Source organism: Amblyomma mixtum, chromosome 4, assembly GCF_055824585.1.
Source record: "Amblyomma mixtum isolate Tamu chromosome 4, ASM5582458v1, whole genome shotgun sequence".
Taxonomy (NCBI): Eukaryota; Metazoa; Arthropoda; class Arachnida; order Ixodida; family Ixodidae; genus Amblyomma; species Amblyomma mixtum.
Window position 1 is genome coordinate 119,899,490 of NC_143015.1, and position 26,743 is coordinate 119,926,232.

Below are 26,743 nucleotides of genomic sequence, written 5' to 3' on the forward strand. Positions count from 1 at the left end.
TCACTTCTAGCACGACAGAAAAATTGAACTAGGTTGCTGTAAACACAGCCGTTTGTTTTTTGACTTGCGAGTAGACACCAGCCAAGTCCTGCCAAGCAGCCACAAGATGACACTTGTTATTGACACATTTTATTGGCCCATTAACCCACGATAACAGTCGTAAGATGCAGGGTGCAAGTTTAATCACTGAAACCATTAAGTTAAACAACGATTTAACAGTGCTGTTTTTGAACTCCAGCTTTCAAGCAAAAGAGTGAAAAATTGGAGGGGGCACTAATTATGCTCTTCCTTAAGAGTATGACGCGATAACGTAACGGGTTAATTTGTGCATATGTAGAATTGGTCATCCTCTACATTCACATATTCCTGGAAGTCCTCATACCACTCCTGGTGCAGTGGTGCAGCAGTTAAGCGATGTGCCACTGCGCTGCGATGGCAGGGGCTGCCACCACTGGGGCTTGTGCGACTCAGGTTTCCCTTCCCGAGCGATCAATCATTAATTGAACTGCCGCCTGCCACAGTGGGCAGTTCTGGTGGGCAGGTTTGGTTTATGGGGGTTAACGTCGCAAAGCAACTCGGGCTAACAGTAGTGGAGGGTTCCGGAAATTTCGACCACCTGGGTTTCTTTAACGTGCACTGACATCGCACAGTACAGGGCACTGTAGAATTTGTGGTTTGGTTCGGTTTATGGGATTTAACGTCCCAAAGCAACTCAGGCTATGAGAGACGCCGTAGTGAAGGACTCCGGAAATTTCGACCACCTGGGATTCTTTAACGTGCAATGACATCGCACAGTACAGGGCCCTGTAGAATTTGTGGTTTGGTTTGGTTTATGGGGTTTAACGTCCCAAAGCAACTCAGGCTATGAGAGACGCCGTAGTGAAGGGCTCTGGAAATTTCGACCACCTGGGGTTCTTTAACCTGCATTGACATCGCACAGTACACGGGCCTCTAGAATTTCTCCTCCAAAGAAATTCCAGCCGCCGCGGCCGGGACCGAACCCGCGTCTTTTGGATCAGCAGCCGAGCACCATAACCACTGAGCCACCGCGGCGGTGGGCAGGTTGTGATGGCGCTGCACGGTCACGTGACCTAAATTGTACACCTGCCACCTAGGTTGCTCCTGTGGAGATTTTTCGCTCACCGTCAAACGACGTCAACGCCGGATTTTCTGCGACATGAGCTCCTTAACGATATCGCGTTAAAAGCAGTTTATGTGACGTTTACTGTGACCTCAAGGTGACGATGTGACCAGAGTTTGCGGCTGTAGATTAATGGTAAAATATTACATATTTCTCCAGACGCAACCTGGAAGACAGCCCAAACGAGTTGGAACCTCTCCCAGTTTCCGCGGGAATATGTGCAACCCCCGAGCCGCCGCCGCCGCTCGAGCGAAAGTCACACCAATGGCGACACGCGCAAGCGACAACACAATAATCTCCTCCACCACACGTTTTCTCATCTTGTCGTCCTTGTTTGCCCACAAGCGCAGAGAAACGCTCTCAAGGCTCTTTGACCCACTCGTTCAGAGACCGCGGACCCAGCTCTAAACAACCCTCGCGCACCGATAACATGCAAACACATTACACCAAGGGCATCGGTCCAATCGACCTACAGGCTCAATCGCGCGGCGTGCCATGCGTTCTTTTCGCGTAACATGTCGCCAACCGACGCTTACGCAACACTGTCCCTGTTGTTGGCCCGTTACACGTGCCAGCTGAGCCCGGCTCAACCTGTTGCTAGAGTCCTCCTTGACGGGACCTTGCACGCCCGAAACCGTGCAGATTTCCTCGGAGGGTCGTTACAAAGACATTGCGGAAATAGCAAACATACCCTCGCAAAATTCTTGAAGGATAAGGAAACGAGAGACAACGGAAAAAGCTCGACAGAGAGCAGGCAAACAACGAGAATCAGAGGCCTGCGTGTAGTACAGGAGTTGGCGAGCGCCTGCCGACGTTCGCGGCTGGCCACTACTCTCCGTGCTCAGCTCCCGAGCCACTCACTCGTCTCGGCGACGGCTGCGGCGGCCACGGAGAGCGCGTACTTGTAGAAGAAGCTGTCGATGTACTGAGGCTCCGAAGGGATGCGTGCGATGGTCGCGGCCATGGCGAGGACTCGCGCGCAGCGCAACTAATCGCCGCCGCGGCAGGCTCTGATCAGGAGTGGCGGAATATTCGGCGTGCTCTTAGGACTGTCGCGCATCGGTCGCCTGCCATCCCCGTGCGGCGGGCCGGCTGATCCTTCCTCGGGCCTCGGGCGCTGACACCGCGCGGGCCTGCGGACCACTAGAAGGGATCGACGGGTCGCCAGCTCCCCGCTCGCCGGCGGTACATAGCCGGCCTGGCCGACGGCCTTGCGCGCAGGCGTCGTCAGCTGTGCGCCGGCCGCGCCGGATGTACCATGGACGGAAGAAGTAGGATGAATGGATGGATGGAAAAACTTTATTTCAGAGTCAATCCGAGGGATTTGTCCTCTTCCCCACCGCTAGGCGTCAGCTCGCTTGGGACTCGGCCGTAGAGAAACATGGGGTACATCTTAGTAACGCCAAAGTAACGCCACTCATGCGCAGGCACTGTACTTCCCTTCTGTGTAGCTCACCGGCCCATGTAGGCCCATGATGCTTTGAGCGTCCATGGTGGCCGTGTGGTGGCTGAAGTGCGGCCATGGAGGAAGGAGTTCAGCGCCGCGAGCTGTCTCTCTAGGTGCTCTAGGCAATAACACGTGGGCAATAATAACAAACGCTATCACCCTCGAATGCCCTCGAAGGAAGGTTCACGTATTGCTTTCTATGACCGTCGTAACCCGTAAAACCGTATAATATGGAGGCGCAAGCTGGTACGTTGTTGAAAAGCGGACGTTTCGTCGCACATGCGTTTTAGTTGTCAATCGCGATCATCTCTCTGACATGAGTGTACACATTTAACTGTGGCGTAAGCAGAATTTTACAATCTGTCTTGTGAGGAAACGCTTAAGGCGCCAAAAAACGAACCTAGCTTCTAGTGCATCACATGTAATGCCGAACTTAGTTTAGTGTTCGCGCTCATTGAGAGTAACTTCTGCGCTTTGATGTGCGACACTTGGGCAGGATTATTCTTCTTGCGTGCTGAGAAAGCATTCTATCGCTTTAAAGAATTTTTCTTACACCGTGCTTTAAAGTGAAAATGTATGAGCGTGAACACGGGAGCGCACGCTTGGCGACATGTGGCGGCTACTTTTCGCACAAGGTGGAAAGAGTTTGGCTGCGTTGCTTGCTTCCGAGAAACTGTCTTTCCACTTTGTTTCTGAAAGCGGTCGCCACTTATCGCTACAGGTAGGGTTCGAGGCTATCGGGCACGCGCTCCTGTGTTCACGCTCATAAATTTCATGACTGAGGCGACGTCAAGGTCAAAGCGTTTTATTTAGACAACGCAGTTACAGTTTCAAGGGTGCAGATCAAAAGGCAGATAAGTGCCTGGCGAAGAGTCTGCCCCCATGCTCCCATTGAGGAGCGCAAGCCATTCAGTGCAGAAAACACACACTCAATGCTAGTAGCACTTGAGGTGTTAATTGCTGCTAAAGCAACTTTTGCTTATCGTGGATGCACTGTATTAACAAACATTCTGTTTCAAGCTGGTTGATTGCAAAGACTGCGTGAAAGTGAGCTGTTTGCTCTTCCGGTATAACTGTGGTAACAGGCAACACCTCTCAGGTGATGGCGGCCGTATACTCCCTGGCGTGCGGCACATCATACTCGTGCTGTCTGGCAAGGGCGGGGTCGGCAAGAGCACGGTTGCTGTCGAGCTGGCTCTGACGCTGGTCTCTCTGGGCAAGAAGGTACGGAAGTCTGCGCCTCAGCATCCCCGACAAATAGATGTCTCGAACAGTTCATACTTTCAGGTGGGCCTGCTGGATGTGGACCTCTGTGGGCCCAGCATTCCCAAGATGCTCAACCTAGATCACCATAGCATCCACCAGTGCCCACAAGGGTATGTGTGTGCCGTGCAGAGCCTTCCTAGGGTGAGGCTATTGAATTTTTTTGAATTTATGGTGCTTTTGACAATACAGCCATCGAACAGAGGCAAAAGGCGGTAACGAGGACCACCGCGCCTTTATAACTTGGCAGCACAAGAACAAAAGCAGTCATAACATAAGGCTGGTTGTAACGCCTAGTACTCGACATAAAATTAACACAATATAAGAACGTCATTTCACTTAAGAGGGAATGGCAGCAAATTAAATTAGATCGACACATGCAAGTTGGTATATAACAATCCATTATAAAACTAATTTGGTTTACTAAATAAACAATGTGTCACGATAAGTCCGAAAAATGTGCATGAATTACTGATGAAAGTATATAAATCATTTCTGAATAAATTTAATGACATCCCGTAGGAAACATAAAGCACTAGCACTCAAGAAAACCTTCAGAAAGTCTTACAGCTGTGCAAAAAATAGAATTTAGCTCTTTTCTGCTAGCAGCCAAAGAGGACGAGTCATCGATTATTTCAATTAGAGCAGGGTAAGTATTCATACAATTAGGGATTTGCCAATGAAGTAATTGCATTCTGTAGTTTGTTCTAATTGAGGGTTTCAATAAGGATTGGCACCTTAACTCGTAAGGTGGTTCTTTCTTAGAAAAAGCAGAAAGAAACAATTCACGGTTTCTTTTCATCTCTGGATAGATCATTTCAGAAAGCCGTTGGTAGTAGAGAACATCAGTGTTCGGTGTTCTGTCTGCTTCGAAGAATTCGGAGACGTGTTTATATTGTGACGCCTATGAAGAGGCGATGCCTATTCAGTGTGGTTGGCGTCGCTACGCCAAATATGAAGAGAACGAGGTTGGTTGAGTCTCATGCTCGGCAAGCGGACTCAGCTGGTTTCAGTCACCCGTCCCGATGTGAGTAAACCCTTGGACATGACAACATGTAGATAAATTATGAATAAATCATAAGGCTTTCTTTTGCATAACAAATAAGCTTTTTAAAGTAGATTGGGATGTGATACCCCAGACTAGTATGCAACAATGCAAGCGGGAATGTTATAAAGCAAAGTACAGCTGACGTTTTAATTTGTGAGGGAGATGCGCTTGGAACTTTATTGAGTGAGCCTACTACTTGAATTATGCTTTTTTTCACAGAATTCTTGTGATCTGTCCAGTGGAGGTTTTCATTGAATTTGACACCTAGAAATGTATGTTAAAATACTTTTTCTAAAGTATGAGAATTGAACTGCAATTTATGAGAGATGTTGGATGGCTTGTAATATATTTAGTTTTCGTTACGTTTAAACTTAACTGGTTAGCATCTAGCCATTGAGATAAGTTTTGGAGCCACGTGTTTCCGGAGTAATCAAGGGACGATAAATGAGGAGAAGAAAACATTGGTGTCGTCGACATACAGGATAATATCCTGGGTGCTTGGAAGTGAGGCAGTGTCATTTATATACAGAAGGAATAACATGGGACCTAATATTGATCCTTGTGGGACGCCAAACTTTATAGGTGCTATTTCTGAGTCCACGGCATTAACCGTGACAAACGGCATAAACGTCCCGGCTCCCGCCTTTTTTTGAACTCACTCAGTTTTGGATTGGATTGGATTTGTAGCTGTCCCATTTGTATCAAACATCGCCCGCCCGGCTTTGGCAGTTTTTCCTTGGAACGCCCACGGTTTGTTGATAACAAGTTGCTATCGTATTAAAACAAACCTTTGGTGCATATCTCAATTAAATTCAAGTTTTTTTAAGCAGATCCACTTTTGCACCGTGTGTGACGACTTATGTAATTACGAGCGCACGGGGCGTGATATTATCCGCGACTCGGCCGAAATTACTTTTGACCCCGCATATAGGCCGACTTTAAGACTCCGCATATATGTCGACTCCGTTTATAAGTCGACCCTCCAACTTTAGAAGGACATTTAAAAAAAAAAACCATCGACTTATGCGCGGCAATATGCGGTATTTATTCATGGAAACCTAAAAACCAAAATAAAAGTGAAAGCGAAGCCGCCATGCGACTGCCTGAAAGGCACTCCGCGCATTAGTTTCCTCCTACCTTCAGCAGTGAGTTCAAAAAGGCGGGAACTAGGATGTGTAATCCGATTTAAATTATGGAAATCAGCTGCACGGGACAATCATTCGAAGTTTCTAAGAATGCTCGGAACGCGTAGATCGAGTTCCCCCGGTAACAAGACGAGTTTAGATTCCTCTTCAGTGCACCTTTAATTAAATGACAAAGCACCTAGCAAATAAGATTAGAAGCGGCTTTGATTGGTTTAATATTGATCCCATCATAACCAGAAGAGAAGAAGCTATTTTTCATGTCGCTTATTATACTGATGATTTCAGCAGGAGCAACAGGCTTCAAGAACATTGTATTTGACGTAACATTCTGAATATAAGATGTTGGCTCTGAAATTGGCTGACAGTGTGATGCTCCAAAATCTCGAAAACATCGATTGAATTCATTGGCAAGGTATTTTCCGCTCAGAAAATGCTCATCTACCTTCATTTTATGTGGTGTGCCACGTGAGGTTGGCCTGAGAAGGCCGTTTATCGTTTGCCATGTTTTCCTTGGATCAAAGTAAATACTGGCGAATTTACTAGCGCAGTATCTGTAGCGGGACTTTTTTTATTTCGGTTCCCAGCTTGTTCCTCAACGAGCCACCTGTGTGGTCAGTTAGCTTTTCTTTGGAGCATAATGTCACTGGCCACCCTGTAAACTGGACTGGCTTGGCCAGCTGCTGTCTTTTAAGGCGGAAGCCTTTAATGCCTCATCGTTGTAAGCAGGAGTTGTCGACAGAAATGTCAGGCTTTTCAATAGGTCGAAACGGTCATGACGTCACAGTGCGCGAATTTCAAATGGGGCCAATTGTACTTTGGCTAGTAACCATGCAACCAATTAAAGGGATCGTATAGTGATGCTCCAAGTAAGTGGGAATGAGTTTAGTTAATTGCTTAATTACCCAATTAGCCTAATTAACATTTATAGTGAGACCAGATAAATAAATAAAACCAAGTAGGAAATTGGTCGAGTTCGGGAATCGAACCCCGGTCTCCGGAGTGCGAGACGAGCATGCTAACCACTCCTCCATGCCAGCTCCATGGTTTGGAATGAACAAAGGCGTGTCTAGTGAATATGGTGTCTTTGGTGTCTTCGTTTTCACTCCCATCTTCCTCCCTTCCTGTTAAAGTGAGGTTCAGGTGTCCACCGAGGTATGGGAGACAGATACATTTCCTTTCCTCAAAAACCAATTTACCGATGAGCAAGGTGTAGAACCGAATGGGCGATGTGTTCTATGGACTCCTTGGCTGCATTGCAAGATGCTGTCGCGTTCCACTCTTAGAGGCGAAGCTTAACATCTTAACAACACGTCACTGACACAAGCAGCAACACCGCGCTTAAGGCTTTCGCCTCACCCCACTTTAGGTTAACAAAGTGCCCCCCTGAATTTTTGACAGTACTACTGATGGCATTGTTGCCATGTTCTGAAAGCCATTGTATTCGTTCGGTTCACTTGATGAATGACTTCTGTTGCTAGGTAGTCTTTGTGCAGGCTGTCCGAGTTACTTTCTTGCTAGCAGCTACTCATGATCATAATGCGCACTGTGTTCCCACCTGCTTCATGGTCGGTTCACCGGTCATTGTAGCTTCTTATAAAGTGGCATTACTTTTAAAGAGGGGGCTTTGTTGTTCTACTCTTGTCGAATGCTCTTGTGACTATTGCAGGTGGGTTCCAGTGTACACGGATGCAAGCCAACGGCTGGCGGTGATGTCGATTGGGTTCCTCCTAGCCAACAAAAATGACCCCATCATCTGGAGGGGGCCCAAGAAGCATGGTCAGTCACCCTGGTTTGGAGCATTGCAGATTGACACAGTGCAGTCAGCTTGGTGGTAACTTGGCATAGAAAGAAAACTCTTGGGAGCCTGATGGGGTCACGCTCAGTGCTAGACAGGGTGGGCGGCGGAAGAGGTGCTTGCCTACCATGTTGTGTGAGTGAGGGCTGATTAACGAAGGGCTTTTAGTTTGTTTGGAGTCTGCATCAAGACGATTCCTGCTGTCTCAGGCTAGGCTCAAAGTGATGGTTCAACAGCGCAAACACACACTGACCAAGAAGAAGACAAGACACACACAGCGCTGTGTGTGTCTTGTCTCCTTCTTGGTCTGTGTGTGTTTGCTCTGTTGAACCATCACTATGAATCTACACCAACTAGCCCAATCTGCAGTTCTTCAGTTTATTTCTTGTACATGGGCGTCTTTTATGTGTCACAATTTCAGCGCTGTGTGTGTCTTGTCTCCTTCTTGGTCTGTGTGTGTTTGCTATGTTGAACCATCACTATGAATCTACATCAACTAGCCCAATCTGCAGTTCTTCTTCAGTTTATTTCTTGTACATGGGCGTCTTTAATGTGTCACAATTTCAGCGCTGTGTGTGTCTTGTCTCCTTCTTGGTCTGTGTGTGTTTGCGCTGTTGAACCATCACATGAATCTATACCAACTAGCCCAATCTGCAGTTCTTCTTCAGGCTAAGCCTTTGTGGGAATGTGTAGCTCTTACAATCTTCTGGCATTGGTTGCGAGTTCAGAATCACGAGAGTGCATGGTATGAATGTTGATGGTTCACACTGAGCATGAGCAAAATCAACAGACCACCTTCATCTCTGTCTCAATGTAGCGCTACGTGGAAGTTCGTTTTCACTCGCAAGCTTAATCATATAATAAAATTATGATACATCTCCAACCAAAAACTTGAATTAAAAAAAAAAAAAACATTTCAGAGCCAGCTCGGCTCCTCCAGCAGTGACTGGGGGCAGTAGCTAGCGTCTTTAAGTAAGCATGGAGGGGAAGCAGCAGGAAAGGAGGCATGGTGGAGGGTACCGGGGGGAGGCGGTCGATGGCGACTTTTCTTCTTTAAGCTGCAGAGCAAAATCCCTGTGCATATACTGTGCTCAGGTTTCCCTTTATTCAGGGTAGTTGGAATGCGCAAGGATTCAAGTAAGAGCCTTTTTTTGGTAATTTGTTACGGTTCCGAGAATGCTGGTTTCGTCCAAGTTGATTCTGTGGTCCGAGTCTTTGGAATGTTTAGCTACAGGATTGCGCTCTCTTGCGAAGTTTCGAATGTCATTTTTATATCGCCAAATTCTTCCTTTTAAATTTTTTGTTTCGCTGATGTAGCTTGCGTCGCATTCGGCACAAGGAATTTTGTGGGTAATGCCTTGGGCTCTTTCTGTCCGTGGCCGGTCTTTGGGAACAGGTAGGCAAAGCACAACAGTGTTTGTAGGCTTGTTGCACGACCTGGAGACGCCCTTTTTTTCAGGATTCGGGTGATGGTTTCACTGGCATCTTGGGCACAAGGCAGAGTGATGCATTTTTGTGGTTGCGCAGGTTGCTGTGCGTTGATTTCTCAGCGCATGTTGCTGTGTTTTAGGAGGCAAATGGTTTTTTGAATAGTTTTTGGGTAGTCGCTCACAGTGAGCTCTTTTAATACCGTGCATTGTTCTTTCCTTCTGTGCTACAGTGTGTCTCAACTCCTCTGAACAATGTCTTCACCGCAGTGTGTGCACTGTCGGGAGGTTCGAAGTGAAGTAGAGATATCGACCTGAGTGAGCTGGGTTGCGTTAAACGGAGAACTGAAGGGCGCCGTGTTTTTGGGATACGAAGACGTTCTAAAATGGCAGGGAGATCTCCTTTTCCACCTCTAGCATGAATTGAATATCTGGTCCTACGGAGTTTAAATTGATGACTGCGAAGCAGTCATCGACATACCTGAGGAAAATCATTGGTTGTGGGTAGAATGAGTTGAGGGCTCGTTCTTCGATCTGTTCTATGGTTACATTGACCATGACGCCAGAGATAGAGGCTCCTATTGGTGTTCGTTTCACTTGTTTGTAAAAGTTACCTTTTGACGAGAAATATGTGTTTGATAGGCGCAGTTCCAGGAGACAGCACTCATCACCTACACTCAACACTCAACGGGGTTCGTGTGCTGAGTGTGTCGTTGCGTTGTAGGGCGTCTCGGGTAGCGGTCACCAGACAGGAAAATCTGTCAACATGTTTAGTTTTTTAAGCGTAATAATCAGCAGGAGAATATTTGTGAGGATGTTTAAGCAGTTCCATGCAGGTCATCATGTCTACATTTCCTTTTACAACACCAGGGACATTATTTTCTATCAACACTTGTAAGGAACAGATAAACAGCATTCTTCAGAAAAATTCAGTTTGCATTGTACATACTGCCATGAATCTTTGTACTGTTTGTTCACGCTGAAAGCCGCCATTACTTGGCTTTTATTATTTCTTTTGTGACGCGAGATGCAACCGCACTAATCTCGAATGATTGCAGTCACGTTTGACTGCTTTTGCTTTCGCACCTTATCTGAGTGGTTCCTTGCCAGCTTTAGATTGAGTGCAGCCGAAAGCGGCAGGCATTCTGTTCGACGACTGCCGAGCACACTTGTTGCTATTGGCGCCGCTGAATCGTTTAGTTTTTCGGGGCTGGAAATGAGCCCAATAAAGTTTCTTTTCGAAGCCCTTTTCGCTGTGTTTTTAGACTGGCGTCGCCACTACATGACAATCCTTTCAAGCTTCCTTCACAAAGTCAGTGCCTCACAAGATCGAATTTATAGGCAGAACTGTCGGATGCCTGCCAGCATTGACTGCTCACTGCTCAACTGTGAGGTGCATAAAATTCCATGAGAGAGGGATTTGTCCGGCTACGTGATGAAAAGGGACACGTGTCAGTACCTTCTGTGTCTTTGTTTTCTCACAAAATGGATGTGAAAAGGGAGGCAGCAAGAGAGAGAGGTGAAAGCGGCTTGACATTAGTGGATGCCGTGGTGTAAGCCATGTTCTTGTGTCATGTCATTGTGTCATTGCCTGTGTCATGGAGGCATCTTAAGTGACCGACAAGTGGGGCAGCCATTCCAAGTGACACTGAGGAGGCAGTGCATCGCCTTCTCATTGCCTCTTTTGTTCCTTTTCCAAAGTGCCGGGCTTGAAACCGATTCCATTGAAGTTCATCTAAGTAGAACCAAACTTGTCTGTCTGGGCACGCAGCCATGATTCGGCAGTTTCTGGCTGACGTCTGCTGGGGTGAGCTGGACTACCTGGTGGTGGACACGCCCCCCGGCACCTCGGATGAGCACATGTCCACTGTTGAAGTGCTGCGTGGACTCAGCCCCGATGGCGCCATCCTTGTCACCACTCCGCAGGTGAGACGCCATGTTTTACGACGTTTATGCGCTGTCTTTCATGCATGTGCTGCGCTTTTGTGTGGTGCTTTTGTGCAAATAACTCGTTTAACACATTCATCGCGGCAGTGTCCCAATCCCTGTGCGTCGTGGCCCACTGATGGGACACCCTTAAAAGTGCACTGAAGAGGAATCTGAACTTGTCTTTTTGCCGCGGGAACTCGATCTACACGTTCCGAGCTTTCTTAGAAACTTCGATTTATTGCCCTGTGTGGCCGATTTCCCCAATTAAATCGAATTAACGTCCGGCTCCCGCCTTTTTTTTTTTAAATTCTCCCCCGTAGGATGGGCGGAGTTGACCAACGCGTGGAGTGCCTTTCACCCAGTCCCGTGGCGGCTTGCCGCTCTGCAGCTATATTATCTGTGAATGAAACTATTTATTCATGGAAACCTAAAAAAGAAAATAAAGCGAAAGCAAAGCCTCCACGGAGCTGACTGAAAGGCACTTCACGCATTGGTCGACTCCGCCCACCGTACGGGGGAGAATTAAAAAAATAAAGGCGGGAGCCGGATGTTAATTCGATTTAATTAGGGAAATTGGCCACACCGGGCAATAAGTCACAGTTTCTAAGAATGCTAGGAACGTGTAGATCGAGTTCCCGCGGCAAAAAGACAAGTTCAGAATCTTCTTCAGTGCACCTTTAAGTTTTGTTGGATGCATCGTGACCCACCAGTGAGCTTCTTTGGGCCGCCAACCCAGAGCAGTAGCGATCTTGCAAATGAGGTTCTCGCGGGCTGTTTGAAACTTTGAGCCCTCACCCAGCGTCTTTGCATGGATCGGTATTGGTGACTGCACAGCGTCAGTATTATCCACGCTGCACTAAACATGTCAGTGGAGAGGCAGGCGTTGTTGTGATCTTGGCGAGGAAACTGTCCAGGCGCTGTCGGTGGGGGACGTGCTGCGGGAGGTGACGTTCTGCCGCAAGACGGGCCTGCCCGTGCTGGGCATCGTGGAGAACATGAGCGGCTTCGTCTGCCCCAACTGCGCAGTAAGTTGCAGTTGCCTATTAGCCTACCTCGTTCTGTTATGTGGTCTGAAGATGGATGCCCCCCCCCCCCCTGCTTTCCTCTGCAGGAGTGCAGCAACATCTTCTCCAGTGGAGGTGGCCAAGAGCTGGCCAAGATGGTCAGCGTTCCCTTCCTGGGTGAGCTGTTATAGAAAACTTTTCCTGCTCTTACTGTGTGCTGTCCTTTTGAAGGCCTTACTGCTAGTGATGAAAAACTATCGATAGTTGAGTCACTATCGAACTATCGATGGCAAAAAAGACTATCGATAGTACTATCGACAGGCGTATCGATACTACTTGTTATATATAGTACTATCGGTTCTATAAAATCAACCACACGTATCCACTGCATGCAAAACTTGGTTTACCGAGTGTGTGGTATGAAGATGATGATATGAATGACTGACAGGACTCGCCCGTTTTCGCGGCCTGCGCGTCACCGAGCTCTGCAGACGTTCCGTATGTAAAGTAGCTGTATAAAATGCTAGCATGCGAATGTCCTAGTTGCGAGGCATGTTTGCGAAAAGCATTTCTGCAGCGGTTACGATCGACAGTTTCACTATCGATAGTAATACTACCGATAGTAGAATTGATAGTATTACTATCGATAGTAGACTATCGATAATACTATCGATAATCTATCGATAGTGGCACTATCAATAGTTTTTTTACACTATCGATAGTATCGATAGTCAATTTTTCGATAGTTTTACATCACTACTTACTGCGCGCATGTGCATGCATGTGTGAGAGATAACACATCCACAAAAGATGGTGTCCTCATGCAGCCTGGCAGGTGAGGTCAATTCTTTCATTTCCTTTTTTCAGAGGAGGAGACGGGACAAAAAGCCGTGACAACGGGTCCTGCCTCCTCACAAATTGGCATTCATAAGAATCGGCTATGGGAGCAGTCTTTCACAGGTCAAAAAAAAAAAAGAACCACAAAAGTGTTACCAACATTATTGGGGACACAGCGGGTATTGGAAATGAATGTGAGTGGACATGAATAAACAGTTGTCATCGAAAACAAATTTATGTGGGAACGACTGAAACATACGACGCACTTCACATGAGAAAACTAATCTTAGAATTGGGATTGCAAAAAGGACTCTTGTTCCAACCGATTTAACAAAGAAGGCAGTGTGATGATTCCTCGCAGTATTTTTCTTGTGGCGTGGGCACATTCCACGTTTCACCATGACGGGTGTGGCGACAAGATTTGTTCTTTTCCAGCTTCGCGGTTTCCGCTAAGGTGTCGCTGGTTTTAACGGAGGACTTAAAGCATACCAGCAACCTGTAACGATCCATTTTGAAAATGGGAGCAGTGTCACATCGCAGAAGGAGATCATGGGACAGATGATCATTTGCTATAAATCTCAAGGCTTTTTTTCTGGAGTAAGTGCAGATTAGACCCGTTTGTGACTTCCAGTTGTGCCCCAAACGAGGTTAGAGTATTGTAGTAAAGACAACACCGGGGAATTGTAGAGCATGGTTTCAAGTTTTTTTGGGAAGTATGCTTTTTAATCTCCATAAGTCCCCCACAGCAGAGGCTTCTTTAGAACAAAGATGTTCTATGTGTTTATTCCATGTTAAGCGCATTGAAAGATGACACCAAGGATCTTTACAGAATTGACTGTTTCCAGTATATTTGTGCCTAGCCATATAATAAGTGGCTCGGAGATGTGTTTTCCTTTTGGCAAGTATAACACAATTTTTGGATTATTTGGATTTATCTTAAGAAGATTTGCATCAACCCATGTCTGAATGCTGCCCAACACTTTGTTTGCACAAAGTTCGATGTCACTTTGGCAACTACCTGTAATGAAAACAGATGTGTTATGCACATAGGTACATACAAATTGTGCGTTGTTTATGCAACAGATTATGTCATTTATATAAATGGAAAATAACAGTGATCCTAGAACACTCTTCTGCGGTACGCCGGAGTTATTAAGTAGTGTAGATGATTTCACATTGTTTAGTTATTTACACTGCGTCCTGCGCTGGAAATATGATTTCAGCAAGGCTTGCGGATTTGCATCACGGGAACCATATTTGTGATTGACTGAGTCAAATGCCTTTGAAAAGTCTATGTATATACCTATTACCAACGTCTTCTTCATAAAAGATTCGATGATTACTTCTTTCTGACTTGAGAGCTGTTTCAGTAGACCGATGTCATCTGAAACCATGCTGAAAGTCTTGTAGCAATTTATTTTGGCGTAGGTATGATCCCATCCTTGTCTGTATTAATTTCTCAGTGCCTTTTGAGCATACATGCAAAGTTGAAATGGGGCAGTAGTTATGAAGGTTATTTCTTTCGCCTTGTTTAATTATAGGTACCATTCAGGCTCCTTGCATTTTGTTTTTAGAAAATACACCAGTTGAAAGTATTATATTTTAGAGATGTGTGAAGACACGGCAGATCAAGTAAATACTTAACAGGGGCTATCCGAACTGCGTTCATATCTTTCGATTTGCCGTTTTTAATAACAGTAAGAGATGAAAATTCTTCATCTATGCTATGATGAAAAAATTAGTTCAAACTAGTATTTGACATACTATGTGCCTCAGCATGTGGTGCCAAGGTGCTAGCAGGCTCTAGACTTTCACTACCCTGTGGTATGAAAAGTTTATTAAATGCATCCGCCAATACTCTTCCCGAAAGGTGTTTGCCTGTGTGCTCGATAACACCAGGGAAAGTTTTTTTGCACATTAGGATACAGAAGAGTGTTCAGCTTTTCACAGATTATATCAGATCTGCAGAACGTATTGATGTTATAGATGTCTTGGGATTTTTGTAGCATTGCTTGTTAGTTTATCGCAGAATGATTTGGTGGCAGTTAAATTAATGATTGCTCGCGCAAGGTTGCTTGGGACAACCTGGATCGCACAATTCCCTCTGGTGGCAGCACCTGCCATCCCAGAGCAGTGTCACACTGCACCAGGATTGGTGTGAGGACTCATGGATGTATGAATGTAAAGTAGAGAAACACCAGTTCTGCATATATGACCCATTGGCTATCGCGTCATGCCCTAAAGGCAGAGTCCAGGCCGTGGTACAGCGGCGACTGCCTTCACAAAGTTAACTCACAAAATATGATTCCACACCAAACTAGCCCGACAGCTTGTGCTAGGTATTCAGTGTGTGGGAAAAGTAAGCAGTGACCGTAAAAGAGAGAAATTTATACAGCATTTCCCAGTTCCCACCAGGTACGAAATGCTTGGATACTAATGGGTCCTCCCGTGGACCAAAACACCTTGTGGCTACAGAATTGTTCCTTTTACTTTCTTACAGTTCCTGTAGAGTTCTCGCTTTTCCCAATAGTCATACAGCTTTTGAATCACCGGTTGAGGCTTCTTGGTTTGTTCCTGCGTCATGCCCTAAAGGCAGAGTCCAGGCCGTGGTACAGCGGCGACTGCCTTCACAAAGTTAGCATGCAGATCAGAAGGGGTGCGGCAGCGTCATAGAGCCATGCAGAGGTGGAATGCCACGCGGTGACTGCGTTCGTAAGGTGCTTACACCTTCTCTCACATAAGCAGTCTTAGGTGCCTCTGCTGACTATTTTGCTTACATTAGGTAAATTTCTGTTCATCGGTGGTTACCAGAGTACCAGGCAGTTGTTCCAGTGTATTAAGACTGAAGAGGGGGCCTCTGATAGTTCACAGGAGAGGATATTGCAATAAGGCAGCAGCACGAGCACATTCACTGAAGGGAGAGGCAGATAGGGAAGAGCGCTGAACTCACAAAATATGATTCCACACCAAACTAGCCCGACAGCTTGTGCTAGGTATTCAGTGTGTGGGAAAAGTAAGCAGTGACCGTAAAAGAGAGAAATTTATACAGCATTTCCCATTTCCCACCAGGTACGAAATGCTTGGATACTAATGGGTCCTCCCGTGGACCAAAACACCTTGTGGCTACAGAATTCAGTTCCTTTTACTTTCTTACAGTTCCTGTAGAGTTCTCGCTTTTCCCGATAGTCATACAGCTTTTGAATCACCGGTTGAGGCTTCTTGGTTTGTTCCTCTCAGATTCTGTGGATTCTTTCTACGGTGTCCACTGCGACGCCTAATTTATCCTAAAAGACATCTGTAATAACTTTGGTTTTGAGCTCTTGAATAATTTCTTCCTCACTTTCTTTCATTCCAAACACCATTAGATTGTTCTGTTTGCTTCTCTCTTTGAAAGCAATTATTTCCTCATTTTCTTTCTGGAGGGTGCCATCAAGGTTTTCCACTGTCTTTGTCAGCTGTTTAGTACTACAAGCATGGTTTTTAACTGCCTTCAAGCTTAGTGCAGCCTGAATTGCCATCATTTAACTCTTTCAAAACTGCCATGGTATCGGGAGAGCCCAGCTCCAGACAGCAAGAGAGACATTGATGCAAAAGCAGCAAAATGATTGTCATTCTTGCAGCCGTAGTAGCCAATCTGCTTGAGAAGCCATAGCTTTAGACCTAAGCATTGACTCTACCGTGCTGTGCAAGTAGTACAAATGGTGAGGATATAGAAATTCCTAGAGGCTTTAGGAATGAGGTTTGGTTTAGGTTTGGTTTGGTTTTATGGGGTTTAACGTCCCAAAGCGACTAAGGCTATGAGAGACGCCGTAGTGGAGGGCTCCAGAAATTTCGACCACCTGGGGTTCTTTAACGTGCACTGACATCGCACAGTGCACGGGCCTTGAATTTCTCCTCCAAAGAAATTCAACCGCCGCGGCCGGGATCGAACCCGCGTCTTTCGGGCCAGCAGCCGAGCACCATAGCCACTGAGCCACCGTGGCGGCTATATAGGAATGAGATATAAATGCACACAAGTGATTTCAAAATGAAAATGGAGATGTTTGTTGCCCCAGTTCATCCGGCGTATGGATTATAAAAGCCCGTTGTGCAACAAAACCTTTATACTCAGGTGTTTTCCTCTATACCTTCATTGAACGCATATTGTCACCTCTGTGTAGGTCGGATCCCCTTGGAGCCCAGGCTCGCCGAGTGCATGGAACGTGGGGTCAACTTTGTGGACCAGTTTGCCGACTCGGCAACGGCTGCGGCCTTCAGAGAAGTGGTGGACAAGGTGGTGACCTCCTGACCCTTAACCCTCGTGCCATGCTTTGCAGAAGTCTTCTTCCAGTAGCAGGCCTCATCAAGCAAATTTGAAAGGGCCCCCGCTGTTTGCGATGAACACACTCAAGACTGCCCACGTGCGAAAGCATTAAAGTGCCGAGTCACGCTATGTTGTAAAATGACTATACTTTCTAGAGTCTCTATACACCTTACATTACGTTACTTGTAAAGTGCTTAGTCATGACACATTGCATTACATTTCATCAATCATGTCATACACAGGCGTTCTGATATCCTCCAAATTTCGTGCAGTAGATGGTGGACGCTGGCATTTGTGCTGATGGGACATATAAATATAATGCTTTCCCATTAAAACACCTAGTGTGCCAGGTCATCCAACTTTGACCTGAGAATATGCATCTGCGAGGCCGAGAAAGCAGTACCATAATCAACCCACTGTCCACTTTTGTCATTGCCAGTGTTCAGCATAGTTTAGTTTATGGGGTTTAACGTCCCAAAGCAACTCAGGCTATGAGAGACGCCGTAGTGGAGGGGTCCGGAAATTTTGACCACCTGGGGTTGAAATTTCCGGAGCCCTCCACTACGGCGTCTCTCATAGCCTGAGTTGCTTTGGGACTTTAAACCCCATAAACTAAACTAAACTAAACTATGCTGAACTATGGCAATGACAATTCGCAATGACAAAAGTGGACAGTGTGTTGATTATGGTACTGCTTTCTCGGTCTCGCATAATCAACCCACTGTTCAGCATGTTTGCCTTGTCTTGCAGCTGTGAACTGTCAGGAAATTGTCGGCTTGCTCCGCGATACAGCAAAACACCTTTTGAAGCAGATGATGCTAAACACCAGTCGTTGTCACGCAACTTGTCGACCGCACACTTTCGTTGAGACAGACATGAACTTTGGATTCACAGAGAACATTGCCACGTATCATTGTAGTGTCTGTTTGTTTGCGCTCAAGGCCGCAGGAACGGGGCGTTATCACTTTTGCTCATGACACGAGAAGCGACCCGACTAATCTCGACTGATCACAGCCATGAAGAACTGCATCTAGGTTTTTCCAGATTACTGTAGTCGATTGCAACCTGTTATCTCGAAGTTTCCTTGCCGGCTTTAAATTGAGTGATACAGCAAGCGGTGGGCGTAGTTCGAGGACTGACAAGCACGTTTGTTGCTTATGCCGCTGCCATGCTGTTTAGTTCTTTTATGGGTGCTAGTCAGCCCAAATAAAGAGCTTCGTTTGCAAGTCTTGTTGCTGTCTTCCTGACCACTGGACTGCCGTCACTACAACGTGACAATATCTCGAAAATATTTTTGCCCTGTAAAATGAACCCTACCCCTCTATTGACGTCGGCTTTTCTGAAAAAAATGTGGGGTCATTTAAATCGTGCCCATTTTGGATTTAAGACCACATTGCATGTTGTTTGATGCTTTCATGGGCGTCCGGAGGGGGGGGCAAGGGGGGGCGGCTGCACCCCCCTGGAAAATCACTCCCTCGAACCGTGAGTGATGGCCGCACGCCAGGGGCCGTGGTGGGCTCAGCCAAAAGGGTAAAAGCAGCTCCGCTTCCACGCTTTGGGTCACATCTGCGAAATGCCGCGTCCGGGCACGCGTCTTTATGCCGTTTTCAAACCACGCCATCGTTAGCTCTGTTGAAGGCCGACCTGTTGCAGACATACAGCGGCACCGGCGAGCATGTGTTTCAAGCCGTCTTGAAATGGGTGCCTGTTTCTTTGATCTCTAGACAGATAGCGACACGGAGGCAGACAGTGCACAGTGCATCTTGTTTTCGCCTTCGTTATGCCGGCCACCGATGAATTCTTCAGGAGGGAAAGACAAATCAGCCGTGTCCACCCCCGCTTTGTCGGGCTGCTCATGGGCAAGCGGGCGATCAGTTGGCGCCGCCGCCGCTCGCTGTGCCTCCGATCCACGGGAGAGCGCAGTGCGGTAGAAGCGCCGCTATCAGAATCTTCGGCAAAGGAGATTAGCATCTTTTGTTCACGGCGGCGCAGTCTCCAGAGGCGCCCCCACACCAGCGTCCCTTGCGTCTTCTCCGAAAACCAGCGCCTTTGGTCCAGCCCGATGGCGCCTGCCTGGCTCGCCTGTCACCTCTGGCTGGGCCTCAAATGACAACAGCGCCCGTGTACTGTGCGAGGTCAGTGCCCGGTAAAGAGACCCAGGTGGTCGACATTATCCGGAGCTCTGTACTACTCCGTTCCTCATAACCTGAGTCGTTTTGGGGCTCTGAACCCCATAAAAACACACAAAACAAATTTTCCTGCCGGAGTGGCGAGTGTCCCTTCCCCTTGGAAGTCGCACGGAAGTAAGCCCTTGCACGTGTGCGCGCCTCTGTATTTGTGCTTCGGTGTTTTTAGTGGCCGTTTGTCAACGAAGCTGAGAACAACCAAGACAGTGGACGAGAAAACTACAAACGGCGAGCTGTGTGCGTGCGGTTGCTCGACTGTGCGGATGCGCGAGCAAGATGGAGCGAGGTGTATGAAGCTGCGAGCGTGCATTTATCTTGTAAATAAGTTTTCGTTGTATGTATAGACATCTTTTGTTTTCAACGTGCGCGTTCAACCGTTTTTCCAATCAATGTGTGTGACGAGTGTGCACCGAGAGCGTGTAATGAAGCACAGAAATGAATTTATCACCCGTGTAATCACGCAATTCGCCCAGAAAAATCCGTGGAGTCTACAGTTGCTGTTCAAGGAAGACTGACTGAGTGACTGTAGTTGCGTGTTTGTGACCATATTGTGCTGTGTGCTGGTCATCAATCCGGGTGAGTCGAGAACCCGTATGCAGCAATACTGAGCACTCTTCTCCACGAAGTGACAGTATATTTTTGGATTTTTTATTAATTTTAATTGTTTCTTCGTTGATAAACTGCAATGTATCTCTCCTAGCCACACTTTAATTTGCTGTTTGTAATTTTTATTTCATGTGTGTATTTCACTTATTTTTTATTTATATATAAATAAATAAATTCATACCGCAAATAGTGCCTTTTTGCTACGAACATGCCCCCCCCCCCCTCCGGCGCCAACAACCAATGGGGCCCCCCCCTGCAAAAAATTCTGCGGACGCCCTTGGATGCTTTGCATTCCTCTGTTTGGCCACCACAGCGAGCGCGGAAGGATGTTTTACAGATTGCAAGGAGCTCTTGCCTCTAGTGTGCTGCATCTTTGCTTGTACCTTCTCTTCTTTATTCCAATTAGGCTGCAAGTCTGGGGAGATAACCTTTGTGCATCATTTTGTGGCATAGTGTGAAATTCAAATGCCTTTTCGGGTGGAAGAGGCGGGGATAAACTGCAAACACGAATGCGTAGAAAACCGTAAGCACAGCAACATGTAGCCTTCTAAGCAAAGCATGAAATTTATGAAATTTACAAGCAGAGTAGTGGCACTGTTGTCGCAGGCAATCATAAACAGTGGTCTGAGCATTTCATTCGAGTAGTTGCCCCCAGAATTTTTGGTGCCGTTTTGATTTTCATCAAAATGTATTAATTTATGAGATGTTAGTTGACAGGACAATATTGATTTCACACTGCAAGAACATGTATGCTAGTGACAAAGGTCATGACTTTTGTTGAAAGAACACAGTCGTTCTACTGCCAAAGCTTACAATTTTTTAAAATGTATTTTGGGCGGCAGAACTGCCGAGTAAAAGTATACAGTTAAAACTCAGTTAAAGAAACTCAATTTTGTGGAGTTCCTAATCTAACAAATTTTGATTCCACAGCAAATGCTCATAGTGTTCAATGGTCTCAATAACCTGAAGCAAATGACCACTAAACCCAGCTTAACAAAGTTTTCTGGGAATAACCGATTCGCCGCTTGTTGGCAGCGTGCCAGTACTAACATCTAGGCGGCCAAGTCACGGCCCTGGTTTTGCTTCGACGGGGCTGTGCAGAATAAGGGACTCGGTGCTTCCCGCATTGACTTCAAATCTGTTTTACCAGATGCCGCTTTCGTGGACTTTTCATACACGTGGGTGTCGTCAAATACTATGCTGCAGTATAGCTCTTGGGTGCCGCTATGTTACCATTTGAGATTTCGAAGTGCAGAAAAATGCCTTCCTTGATTTTACGAATTAACGAAATAGTATGTGGTTGCTCTTCACTTTGTTAAATTGGGTTTCGGCTGCAGTTAAAGAAGCTTTCGAACGTGTTTTCACAGCTTCCTCCACAACCACGGATTGCAGAGCAATGGCATCTATATACAAGTATCGCAGTTTGGCTACATTTCTGACGTCGCGGCACAAGCGACTTTTTCTTCATTACCGCCCAGCATAAATTTCATATACTTCGTAGTGACCTAAAAAAAGGAAACAGTAGCTCACTTTGTATTATTGAAAAAGAAAAATCCAGATTAGCCATTTCACTTTTCCCATTCAACTCATCGCTGATTATAACTTCAGGCGACTATGTCATGCACCCTGAAGATTGCGCAATGCTAATCAGACAAGCAGAAATCTGTCGGGACACAATGCAGACAGCCCCGTGGCAATGTCATTGCACCTTTTAGGCAAGGATGTCCTACTTTCAAAGGTGAAAAAAGGAACCGTGAAATGATATTTACTGAGGCTGGGAAAATTGCAGGAGCAATCAGTAGAGTCGACAACCGAAGGTACGGCCCCTTAGAACCAGTGCATAAGAACGGCTTAAGGGGGGCATGGGTCTTAGAGCATTTTTTTTTTATTTACAGACCAAATGCGATGAGACTGCACAGACTTTTTCAGTTTCTTTCTGCTGATTTCAAATATGCAATTTGTTTATTTCTAGGCCAATTAGTTCCTGAGATATTAACATATATCATGCCATTGTCTGCTCAAGCAATAGAAAAAAAAAAATGGGCCAACAGAAATTTAATTTTAATATGTGGGTAGATACTACAATGTGTGAGGAATGCAATGCTGGAAGCAGTTTGCAGTTTTTTGTCCGTGTGGACAAATGGGCTTAAAAGTTACGTTTTCAAGTGAGTTAACCAGACATAAGAGTGCCAGAAAACACATGACACATATGAAACTAACTATTAAGCCCATTTGTCCACACGGACAAAAAACTGAAAACTGCTTCCAGCGTTGCATTCCTCACACATTGTAGTATCTACCCACATATTAAATTTCTGGTGGCCCATTTTTTTTCTATTGTTTGAGCAGACAATGGCATGGTATATATTAGTATCTCAGGAACTAATTGGCCTAGAAATAAATAAATCGCATATTTGTAATCAGCAGAAAAAACTGAATAAGTCTGTGCAGTTTCATTGCATTTGGTTAGTAAATAAAAAAAATGCTCTAAGACCCATGTCCCCCCTTAAATTTTGGACTTGATTCGCACGCGCCAAACCACCATATAATTTGTATAGTGGAACCTCATTAATCAATTGGAATCAAAACTTTATCTAACTAAGTGCAAATCAAGCTAAAAGGGAGCTCTTCGACGGCAGGGCTGATATTCCCAGCAAGTTCGCACATCGCGCACACGTTGTTGCAAGCTGCTTGCTTTTTCGGATGTAGTCCGCTGCGACAGTTTGAATAGCAGTCAAATTTTGCGGCGCGCCATCTCTTGGGGCAGCAGCGCGTCTTAGTTCTGGCTGCTGCCAGCGCCACTGCACCAATCCATGCCAGCCGACCAGTGCAGGACTTTAAAGCTTACAAATAAGGAAAACAGGCTGTCACGCCAATGAGAAGGCTTGCCCCCACACTACACCAAAGAGGGAGAGGCATTCCATTGCAGAGCTTTCAAATTTGACCCAGACACTCACCATCAGAGATTTGTTGCACCTATAGTGATCTATAGGTGAAGGTTAAAACGTAACCTTCGACATGCTCCGGCACACGTGCGTAAACTGGCTTATGTTACACCAATTCGACCTAAAATTGAGTACGTTTCCGCCATATGGGACCCAGATCAAGCCTACATCAAAGATAACATAGAATCCCTGCAAAACCGTGCTGCTCGTTTCATTTATTCCGACTACTCACATTTTACTAGCGTCACAGCGTTAAAAGCTCGTGCTGGTCTTGACAGCCTTTCCCATCGTCGTAAACTCTCCCGATTAACTCTTTTTCACAAAATTTACCATCATCCTTTGCTTCACGACGATTTCTTACACTTACCCACAGCAGTGTTTCCACGCCGTGACCATCCTTTCAAGATCAAACGCATCACGTGTCACACTTCAAGTTTTGCCAAATCATTCATACCCAAAACCATTATTGATTGGAACCGGCTGCCTTCCACAATCGCAACTGAAACTAACGTGACATCATTTCATGAACTTTAAAAAAATTAAAGCGATGTGTAGTTTTCTTCTAGTTCAGTACTGTTCACCGTAATGAGTTTGAGTTTCGCTTTTCGTTCTGTTTATTCCGATGTTTTTTTTTTTTTTTTTTTTCCCTTTGCGTCTTGTTGTTGTGCCACATTTCGATTCTTGCTGACTACCAGTTATTGCTCTTTTCTTGCTTCTTTTTTTTGCCCTGTTACTCATGTTAAATGTTCCTTTTATGTATACAATTTGTAATTTTTACCACCCCCTATGTAATACCCTCGTGAAGAGGGCCTTTAGGGGTATCTTGAAATAAATAAATGTGAAAAAGGTGGGTTAATTCAGCTTCACAGATGTCGGCCATGAAACAGTTTATTTTAAACACATCTTGCCAGTGCCCAGGCCAAGGCAGCAGCAGCAACTATGCCTGCGAAGAGAGCTACGTGCCTACTAGACCAGTTCGTCCACGTGAGGGGTCTTGTGTAGGCGTCCCACTGCGGCCATTGCCGGCTTCCCCTTGGATACCCGAGCGGCCACCTGTTGTGGGAGAGGGGACACAGGTGTCTCTGAAGCAAAAACTAACTGAGGAAAATTGCAAAGCGAATATTTTTGGTGCAAATGCACTGGTGCAGCCATTTTGTGTCCTCTAACCGCAACAAGGCCATTACTTGCAAAAATTCAGGGGGGCACTTTGTTGACCTAAAGTGCGGTGAGGCGAAAGCCTTAAGCACGGTGTTGCTGCTGGTGTCACTGATGTGTGGTTAAGATGTTAAGCTTCGCCTCTAAGAGCGGAACGCGACAGCGTCTTGCAACACGTTGCCAGGGAGTCCATTGAACGCCATCGCCCTTTCGATTCTACGTCTTGCTCGGCCGTAAATTGGTTTTTGAGCAAAGGAAATGTATCTGTCTCTCATATCTCGGTGGACACCTAAACCTCGCCATAAGGGGAAGGGAGGAGGATGGGAGTGAAGGAAGACACCATATTCACTAGACGCATATTTGTTCATTCCAAACCATCCAGCTGGCATGGTGGAGTGGTAGCGTGCTCCTCTCGCACTCCGGAGACCGGGGTTCGATTCCCGAGCTCGGCCAATTTCCTACTCGGTTTTATTTATTTATCAGGTCTGACCAGAAAGCTCGGCCAATTTCCTACTCGGTTTTATTTATTTATCAGGTCTGACTAGAAAGGTTAATTAGGCTAACTGGTTAAGTATGCAATTAACTACACTCAGTCCCACTTACTTGGAGCATCACTATACGATCCCTTTAATTGGTTGCATGGTTAGTAACCGAAGTAGAATTGGCCCGTTTGAAATTCGCGCACTGTGACGTCAGGACCATTTCGACCAATTGAAAAGCGCGATATTTCTGTCGACAACTCCTGCTTACAACGATGAGGCATTAAAGGCTTCCGCCTTAAAAGAAAAGGCACACCTATGTTGCAAAAACACAACTTCAAAAATGTTCAAACTCCGGATTAGTACCGGTGTGGTTAGGGTGCTCGCCTACTGATCCAGAGTTTCCGGTTCAACCCAGCCGCAGTGGCTGTGTTTCAGTGGAGGCGAAACGCAATAGGTGCCCCTGTGCTGTGCAATGTCAGTGCAGGGCAAAGATCCCCACTACTGCACCTCTTCTTTCCTTTCTTATTTCACTTCCTCCTTTATCCCTTCTCTTGCGACAGGCATCCACTGAGACACTTCCTTTCCTCAAAAACCAGTTTCAAATTATGAAACACAGCACTTGAAATCAAGGGGAAACAAATGCGCACCAGCCTGGCAATACATAAAAACCACTAAACAAACCCATTTCAAACACCAATCTGCCAAAAGTGGCCGGGCGTATCAGGCAACCATACACGGCTTGGCGTTTAACGTTGAATGCGTTCTGGGCATTGGACAGGCAGCGTGTCCACCCTGGCAGCTGGTAGTTAATGTTTGACCGTGAGAGTTTGCTTACCCAATGAACGCACTTCCTTTCTTTGAAAGCATCGGAGTGTAAAACGTCAACGCCAACACGAATGAACGCCCACGGCCTATGGCTTCAGTGCTGCGTTTCTGCCGCAATTTCATGACATCATTTTGGCACCACAGCTTACTTCGAGGACAACTTCGAATACTAAGACAGTGCAGCGTCCGTAGCCAGCGTCCTCAACTTGCGTACTCCACCTGCACGACGTTCAAGACAGCCAGGCGTGGCGCTGTCTTGAAAGTCGTGCAGGTGGAGTACGCAAGTTGAGGACGCTGGCTACGGACGCAACATTGTCAATGCCAATGCATGCAGCGCATGACTGAGGTGTCCAGTGTTCCAAGAGGGCAGTTATGTGCCTTTCCTTTGCTGTCCAAGCTCCCACTCTTCTCACTTCCCACTGTTTATTTATTTATTTATTTATTTACATACCTAGAGCGCCCTTGCGGGCATTAGTGTAGGGGGGAAAGAAAAAAAACAATATGAGTGCACAGATAATATAATACAAATTCAGCAGCAAATTGAAAAGCATGAAACATCACTATTTGCATCACTTAATCACACTGTATCGTGGTAATAGAAACACAGGTATGAGAAGTTAAAAGAAATGCTAAAACCCATTAAAAAAGAATATTTTTCAGATCCTGGATAAAAGGCGAAGGGGTCCTGGAAACAATTTCGGCAGGCAAACCATTCCACTCATGTACTGTTTTAGGGAAGAAGTTGTTCTTAAATAAGTTTATTCGACAAGCATATTCACGCACTTTTCGGGAATGGTCCGTTCGTGCATACATATGTTGGTTTTTTTAGATATTTATCTTTATCGATACCTGTTCTAGTGTTAAGGATATTATAAAATAGCGACAAGCGCAGGCATTTCCTTCTCGTTTCAAGCAGCGGCCACCCTAGGTTTTTGGAAATATTGCGAGATCTTTTTGAAAAGCCATAATTACCTGATACAAAGCGAGCAGCACACGCCTGTACGTGTTCAAGTTTTGCGATGTTACACTGTGTTGACGGATCCCCCCTAGACATACCCATGTCCCCCCTACATGTCCCCCTAGACATACCCATAGAAAGTTGACCTTGGGCCATCGAAGTGAAGTGTGCAGCCGTTTCTCCGGAAAAGGCTGCATGCATTAATGTGAGGGAGGCTTCCCTTGGAATATTGCACATTGCTTGTTCT

At 46.0% G+C, this 26,743-nt stretch overlaps 3 protein-coding genes across 4 annotated transcripts in view; 1 reads left to right on the forward strand and 2 right to left on the reverse strand.

The window, feature by feature from the left end:
- Window positions 1–2,391, reverse strand: part of Ucp4A (Uncoupling protein 4A) — a 32,060-nt gene extending 29,669 nt beyond the window's left edge. The window contains exons 1-2 of the mRNA XM_089587910.1: window positions 2,269–2,391; window positions 2,003–2,224 (exon numbers count right to left, since the gene is read on the reverse strand). Of these exons, the coding sequence (XP_089444036.1) occupies window positions 2,003–2,105 (103 nt within the window). The 5' untranslated portion in view covers window positions 2,106–2,224; window positions 2,269–2,391. The remainder of the gene's footprint in view (window positions 1–2,002; window positions 2,225–2,268) is intronic.
- Nubp2 (NUBP iron-sulfur cluster assembly factor 2) lies at window positions 2,293–17,482 on the forward strand. Of its 2 annotated transcripts, none has more exons than XM_089587913.1 (8): window positions 2,293–2,412; window positions 3,688–3,812; window positions 3,876–3,964; window positions 7,711–7,820; window positions 11,038–11,192; window positions 12,110–12,220; window positions 12,307–12,376; window positions 17,197–17,482. In XM_089587913.1, exons 1-8 carry the CDS (start codon window positions 2,400–2,402, stop codon window positions 17,322–17,324), a joined length of 801 nt encoding a protein of 266 aa, XP_089444039.1. In that variant the 5' UTR covers window positions 2,293–2,399; the 3' UTR covers window positions 17,325–17,482. The 2 variants fall into 2 exon arrangements, with proteins under 2 accessions (XP_089444039.1, XP_089444037.1); XM_089587911.1 differs by lacking the exon at window positions 2,293–2,412 and adding an exon at window positions 2,757–2,834.
- A 6,466-nt stretch (window positions 17,483–23,948) lies between these two features.
- Window positions 23,949–26,743, reverse strand: part of UQCR-C2 (Ubiquinol-cytochrome c reductase core protein 2) — a 29,354-nt gene continuing 26,559 nt past the window's right edge. The window contains exon 13 of the mRNA XM_089587914.1: window positions 23,949–24,129. Coding sequence (XP_089444040.1) covers window positions 24,043–24,129 — 87 coding nt within the window. The 3' untranslated portion in view covers window positions 23,949–24,042. The remainder of the gene's footprint in view (window positions 24,130–26,743) is intronic.